Source organism: Protomyctophum parallelum (assembly GCF_964188405.1).
Source record: "Protomyctophum parallelum genome assembly, chromosome: 14".
In the NCBI taxonomy this organism is placed as follows: domain Eukaryota; kingdom Metazoa; phylum Chordata; class Actinopteri; order Myctophiformes; family Myctophidae; genus Protomyctophum; species Protomyctophum parallelum.
In genome coordinates, this window is record NC_139709.1 from 23,674,117 (window position 1) to 23,681,952 (window position 7,836).

The 7,836-nt window shown below is 43.4% G+C and overlaps 1 protein-coding gene across 1 annotated transcript in view; it reads left to right on the forward strand.

The window, feature by feature from the left end:
* The window catches only part of plppr4a (phospholipid phosphatase related 4a), a gene marked incomplete at both ends in the record, with an annotated part of 32,421 nt that extends 26,931 nt beyond the window's left edge, over positions 1-5,490 (forward strand). Inside the window, 4 exon segments of the mRNA XM_083782682.1 lie at positions 1-144; positions 635-1,241; positions 2,736-2,885; positions 4,411-5,490. The exon segment at positions 1-144 is cut by the window's left edge and continues 103 nt beyond it. Coding sequence (XP_083638808.1) covers positions 1-144; positions 635-1,241; positions 2,736-2,885; positions 4,411-5,490 — 1,981 coding nt within the window.
* Positions 5,491-7,836: the final 2,346 nt, after the last annotated feature.

Genomic DNA, 7,836 nt, shown 5'->3' on the forward strand with positions numbered 1-7,836 from the left:
AAGCTCCTCCTACCGAGAGCCTTCCTACCGAGAGTCCAGCCTCACTTTAAAGAGGTCTAGTGCCGAGGTGGAGGTGATCAGCCCACCCAGTCCACTGGGAAACCCCGACAACATGATGACATTCAGCAGCAGCACCTTGCCACGGTAATGTTCTCTGGTCATTTGAAATGTTTTGGTAAATCAAGTCTTCACATTCAAGTTTTGCAAAGAAATATTTGGCGCTACTCATTACATATTAGCGCAATGTGTTTGATTTCTGCGATGTGACGTAGGGCATATCTAATTAATATTTATGTTTATTTCATATAGATTTGAATTAGGGGGGAGTGGTTTCCCTGTTCTTTCATTGCTGACGAGTAGAGAGACAGGCTTCTGTGTTTTCTTTAGCTTCTACTGTTGCTCTTCTCTTTGTCTCGAAACACAAACAGTATTTCTGCACCAAAAGCAACCCGCCTTACATACAGTATATTACAAGCTTAAGCAAATTATACAATGCCTTTTCACACCTGCAAATCTATTAGCCATTACTTTTGCACTTGTGAATGCACTATCCAATTATTGATAATGTTGACTTTTATTTGACTCCTCACAACAACATTGATAGATAATAATTGTCTGGATTATGCGATTATAGGTCCCATGGAGGCTCATCGTTGGAGGAGGGTCGCGTTCCTCGGCGCCATGCCTCCATCCATGCCTCGATGGACTCCACCCGCTCCAAACAGCTGCTCAGCCAATGGAAGATCAAGAACGACAACAGGAAGCTGATGGACGGTGTTCGGCCCACATCTGCCTCCTCTCCTCAGAGGACCATGGAGCTGCGCTGCTCCTCCGAGCCCTCTGCCATGGGCCTGGAGGCAGAGCTCCGTGCTGGGACTTATCTGCCTGCAGCCACGGGCCTGGAGGCAGAGATGCGTGCTGGAGCCCACATCCCAGCTCAGTACATGAAGCTGGCTGCTAGCTCTGTGCCCATGGCCAATCATAATCACCTGGTGCACAATGGAAATGGTGGCGGACTGGCTGGCGGGGCCAGAGTGTCCATCCAGCCTCGGCCTGGCTCCTCGCAACTCGTTCACATTCCCGAGGAGGATAACCCCACCCCCAGGGACATGGAGAGCGAATCGGAGGACAGCATTGCGGACGGCGGCGGTTCAGTGAGAGAGAAGTGGTTGAGAGTGACTGAGAAGGCCAACATCCCCTGCAGGCCGCTCAGTGCAGGGGGACAACCTCGTCTCATGCAGGTGAATCTGTCTGTCTGTCTGTCTATGTAGCCGTCTAGAAATTAATTGCATTTGCTGAGAGAATTCATGGTATCTATTGTGGTATCTATATCATACGCAGTTAATCACTGTTTCCCAAATTGTGAGTCAGGACCCATTTGTGGGCCTTTATTTCTTCCTCCCTGCATTTTGTTTTTGAGTGATATTATTTCAATGCATTTTTAAAAACCATGCCCCCCCAAAGGCATGAATTAAAAACAAATTAATTTCACAAAGAAATCAAATAAATTCCATAAATTTGAAAACAAATGTTCGAGAAGTAGTGAAAATAGCCGATCTACAAGCTTGTAGATTTACAAGCTCGAGCTTGTATATCTGTTATTTTCACTAGTTTGGGTCCCGGGCAAACATCTCATTTGGGCCACGGGCTAAAACGTTTGGGAACCACTGCAGTAAATCCTGCAAAACAAAACATCCTTGTCTTCAATGCAGTTTGAGCATGGAAGAGTTCCCCTTTGAATCAAAAGTACATCTGCATGCAAATGCAATGCATACCTAGATCTTCCAGTCACATGAGCAGCAGTGCATACCAAGTAGAAGTCCTTCCTTCTGTGTGTGAATACAGTGCTATCATCTACTGTACTTGGAGAGCGTGTGGCTCTTTCCTTCTACATCAATGTGCCCTCGATGCTGGCTTGATTTGGTGAGTTGGAGTTGAGTTGGAGGAGAGATGAGAAACCAACATTCAATTTGCAGGGAAAACAATGTTTGATTCTCATTATCATCATAAACTCCTACATTTGAGCAGAATTTGAACAGAGATGAGTGTGCAGCATGTTCAGTCTGTGGGCTGCTGCTTTTGCAGTTATTTGCCAACCATGCCGCAATAGGTTTGACCTAGTTTCACACGAGGGAAACCTGAGTGGGTGTGTGTTTTTTTATTCTTTCCCCACGTTTTATTGTCATAAAGATGAATTATCATTATATGAGAGATTTCTGTTTGCTTTTTTTTGGTTTTCGGTATTTACAGTAGCCTACTTTGCTGGGTGTCTGAGCTCACAGCTAGAAGGAAGGTTGAGATACTCTGAGAGCATGCAGGCGCCTTGTGTCAACACTTATATCACAAACAGTTCCCATGGAGCTCTTTTTAGTAACTAATTGCGAACGTAGGTCGCAGATTACTATGACAACCTGAAAAGTCAGTCATTCCGTCAGTCGTTCCGTCACGGCCCCATATATGGCCGTCAGTCCCTCACGCCTCGTGACACGTCATGCCACCATATATGGCCACCATTCTGTCACGACTCGTGAAAGCTCCATATATGGTCGTCTCCATATATGAAGATCTCGACACTGACCTCTTCAAACCCTGGATAGCCATACATACAGTACATACGTTTGAGAATGTGCATGCTTTATTGTACTTTTTTCCACTGAAATGTTTTCACATAGACATTTCTATCCCGTAATATGAGAAGTGTGTTTCTAACAACCGTATGAATGAATGTGTTTCAGGTGATAGCCTTGTCCAAGCAGCAGGGTCTGCTCCACTCCCCGCGGTCCGAGGATGGTGGCAGCACTGTTAGCTGTAGTGGATCCATCCGCTACCGCGCCCTGACAGACCAGGAGGACCCCTCCCCACCCACCTCCACCACAGGAGGTGGGTGTCTCTATCTCATGCTTTCATCTCCCTGTTGCCGTAATAAATAATGTGTGGGAAATGTGACACTAGCTGAAAAGTTGGCTTGCAGATTTACATCTACTTGAAGAAGAGGAATACTCAACCAGGGGGAAAGAGAGGGTAACAATGTACAATGTACAGTACAGTAGTGGGACTGCACAGTATCATGTCAGTATCATGGTCAGTATCATGTCAGTATTATGCAGTGTTGTTTTTGGCAGCAAATTTCTATTTTAGTTTAGTCATAGTCTTTGGACTGAAACTTCATTTAGTTTTAGTCACATTTTAGTCACCTGGAATGTCTTAGTGTTAGTCTAGTTTTAGTCAACTAAATGTCATAAGATTTTAGTCGATTAAATCTACAGTTGATTTAGTCGACTAAAATGTATTTTGGCGGTCTTGATGCCGTCGTAATGAGTGTTTTTACACTTGCTGAAAATAGCCGATCTACAAGGTCGCAACGCGACGCGTTGTGAGCTTGTAGATCAGGTATTTTCAGCATGCAACCAAGTGTAACATGACTTATACTGGATCTCTTGTCCACTAGTCCCTTCCTAACATTTTAGTCTAGTTTTTATTTGTCGACGAAATTGTCAGTATATTTAGTCTTAGTTTTAGTCATCGTAGCTTAGTTTTCATTTAGTTTCCATTTGTTTTTGTCAGTGGAAAAAGGTAGTCGACGAACATTTTTCGTCTTAGTTTTAGTCGACGAAAACAACACTGGTATTATGGTCATTATCATGTCGGTATCATGGTCAGTATCATGTCAGTAGCATGATCAGTATCTGGTCAGTATCATGTCATTATCATGTCAGTATCATGGTCAGTATCTGGTCAGTATCATGGTCAGTATCATGTCATTAGCATGATCAGTATCTGGTCAGTATCATGGTCAGTAGCATGTCATTAGCATGATCAGTATCTGGTCAGTATCATGTCATTATCATGGTCAGTATCATGTCATTATCATGGTCATTATCATGTAAGTATGACTATGATGTCAGTATCAACGTCACGTCATTACCATGGTACCATGCTAACATCATAATATGTTAGCATGACAGGGCTGTCAAATTCACATCTAGATGCCAACGTGTCGGCTTGTAAATGTGTTCTTTTCGTTAAGCAACACTGTTGTACACTTTGTACAGTGGAGTATAAATTATGCTTCAGTATCCTTTCCAGACATACTTCCACCTTTACAAACCCCATTTAACACAGCCAAACTTGTTGATAAGCATACATTTTGCGTTGGCTATGTTGGTCTGCAGCCTACCAAGCTGTAGATTCTGAACATGTATTTCTTGTATTGAAGATGTATTTGTTTCCCTGGCACAAAAGGGGGAAATAAAAACAACAAAAACTACCGTAAATCAAATGTACATACTGTATATCGGTATCAGTATCGGCTATCAGCTAAATTGTCATTTTAAACATCGGTATCGGCCGAGAATTTCCATATCTGTGCATCCCTAATTTAAGTGTAAATATATTATTATTCATTCAGGAGGGGGTTTGGAGCGGAGTGGCAGTATCGTGCGTGTGGACGCCCACCCTGAGTCCCGACACAGACCCCCAGTGGTGAAACCACCCAGCACGGATGGCAGCGGCTCTTGGCGCTGGAAACCGCCAGATCAACGTGCATCTCTGCACCAATCAGCCTTTGCCCTTAACGACCTCAGCAGACACACAGACAGCCCTGATTCGCTGAGGGACGGAGGCGTGATGGACGGCAGAAGGAGTGTTACAGGGTTTGAGGTGGAGAGCGATGGAGGAGGAGATGGAGATGGAGGAGGCGTATACAGCAACCATCCTCATGTTGTGCACCCCCTGCACCCCTTACACCCCAACAACCCCCACCAGAACAACATGTTGAACCCCGCTAACTTCAACAATCCTCACCCCAATTCCAACAAGCCCGCTTCGCCCTTTTCCCCAAACTCAACCTTCGCCCCTCCGTTCCACCCCCACCCACAGGCCGTCACCACCATCAGGGTCACCCCAGTGGAGGGGGCGGGTGTTGGCAGTGACGCAGGCTCCGACAGCCAGTCGGCAGCCTCATCCAGCCGCGAGTCCACGCTGAGGAGGCAGGGTGGCGGTAACGCAATTCTGTGCAACGACCGAGGGCCTAGCCCTGACCCGCAACACAGCCACAGACTCTATGACAACGGCAACGACAATGGGATCCGTTACTATGACAATCCCAGTGTCCGTTTCCAAGAGAACCCCAATGTCCGTTTCCAAGAAAACCCCAATGTGCGTTTTCAAGAAAACCCCAATGTCCGTTTTCAAGAGAACCCCAATGTCCGTTTTCAAGAAAACCCCAATGTCCGTTTTCAAGAAAACCCCAATGTCCGTTTTCAAGAAAACCCCAATGTCCGTTTTCAAGAAAACCCCAACGTCCGTTTTCAAGAGAACCCCAACGTCCGTTTCCAAGACAATCCCAATCACCCCAACATGCAGGGGTTCTATGGCCGACCAGGCCCCACCCCTCCCCCCACGCTGCCTCGGCCTATTCTGACTCGCAACACCCCACCACCGACCCACGGCTTGGCCTATAAGGAGTGGCATGGTGCTGAATTGAAATAGGCCAATTGTTTTGAGCCTGTCGTCTCTTCATGACATGACATGACATGACATGACATTACAAGTCATTTAGCCACATGAACAAGCCCGTATCCTTGAGGCTATAGGCAATAAAATGTAATCTTTACTAGCCAACAAGCTGCCAACTGGTTTGGAAGTCAACAATTTAGTCACTCACCCTGGAGCTAGGGCTCATTTAAACTGATATTCTTATGTTGGGTCCCAGCAGGCCTGATTCATAGTTTAAGAAAACAGGCGGTGGATCGATCGACTATCTATCGATGATCTTGTCAATACAGAGTCCTTTCTCCAGTTAACTCTTTGACTGGCATGTCAGACATGTGGTCAGCTTTCACAAGCGCAGGAATCATTCTGTAGAGAATGTACAGTATAATGATATCATGCCATTTGATGGACACCTGTATACACAAAGCCTTTAACAGTACCTAAACATACATGTTTTAATGTGGTGGCCCCAGTGGGAATGAATCCTCCAGTCTTAATGGTGTTCGAGCGAAGCTCTGCCTATTGAGTAACAGGGGGTCCTCTTTGGGCAATAATCAAATAATTCTGTCAGTGATTCATTGTGTTTGAATTGAGGGTTGGTTATGAACGATGATGTTGGGCATAAAGTACATGACTCCCAATGAAACAAGTATTATGAGTGAGGGAGTTGGCTTAATTTTCATATGCTGTGTCCAAATTGTGTACAGTGTAAACAATCTCGTCTGTGTGCTAATTGTACTGTACACTGATGTGCAGCATGAATTGGCAGGGGTCTTGTGGGTTATTTCTTTTACATTCAGTACTTTACCCATTTTTAGTCAGCCAAATTTGTAAAGAAAGTATAAAAAGGCAAATTCATTGACCTGATGTCTGAGAACACAATGGTCTATTTTTCGAATGTTAGAATTTAACAGCTCATACTTTACTTTCAGATTTGGACAGAGCAGCAAACTTGATTGTACCTACTTTTTTCCCCTTCAAAACGCAAGTAAAATATTTGGTTTCTTTCGAGACGTATTTTCTATCTTTTAACTAACTTTAAAATAAGTGTATTTTAGTTTTAAACCTGTACATGAATACAGTATTGCCGAGTGTTTTAAATATGTTAAGTAATGGAATAAGGTTTTGATTTTAAAACAAGATTAATGGCATTTACAGAAATTAAATATAAAATATTTGAAATATATAGCTAATTGTTTCTCGGCCAAGCTGTCTGAATTAAATTACAGTATTTTGGTTTACTAACTATTAGTCATAATAGTCACGTTTCCATGTATTTAGACTACCAATTATTTTATAATATTCATTATTTTCTTTGATTAGTCAACTGTAGTCAACATTCAGACAGTGTGTAGGGCAGGCTATCATGATGGCATTTATGCTAATGCCGGGCTGTGATTTTGGCAATCAATGTGCACAGATACCGTAAACCACTTGTTTTATATATATATATATATTGTGTACTTTGCGCATTAAGATTGTGGCTAGTCACAACTCTTTTTCCACTGGTACAGACTGAAATACCCAGAGGACTAGCAGGCTAGTAAAGTTTCATGGTAAATGGGTTGCTGGTTCAACCCTACCTCTTCGATCATTTGAACCTTAAACTGCCCCTGAGAGAGGGCACCAAAGGGTGCACAAACTTGCTCCAAGGACTAATGTGAACAAAATACTGTGATATAATGTTATGGGGCAGTTAGCTGCAATCTGCAAATGTGATTGTACCTTTCCCTGTGGACAAGACATTTATAAATATCCATCCTCGGCATATTGTGAGGAAGTGAACATTCCTGAAGTTCAAAATAATGTGCAGACTGCAGAGGAGTATATTTTCACTGGTATTGTCATAAAATATGATTTGTTATCATATGCATGCAATTTAATACCCATGGAATAGAAGTGCCGTACATTTTGTAGGCAGAAAGGAATGTTTTGTTATAAAGATATTTTAGTTAAAAGATTACTTGATTTAACTTTGATGGAATGCCGTGTAACCGGGTGAGGAAATACATTTTTATGAAAGATCTGTAAAATATGGTCAACTCTTTGGGCAAAAGATAAGTGTAGTTTTAATGTTAGCTGGACTAGTCTGATATACAGGTATTTATTGAGCCACGCCCCAAACGGAGGTCAGTGCTCTCAGAAAGGGCACAAAACAGGCCACTTTGAACAACTGACCCCAAAGAAGACACTGGAGCACTCAATTTAGTTTTATGCTTGTGGTCAACCAGTGGTCCGGGGACCACCAGTGGTCCTTGAGGGGGTTCCAGGTGGTCCCCAGCTAAAGGATGGAGAGTTAGTAATCAAATGGACGCTATTAGATCTTTAACTCTTGAGAGTGTA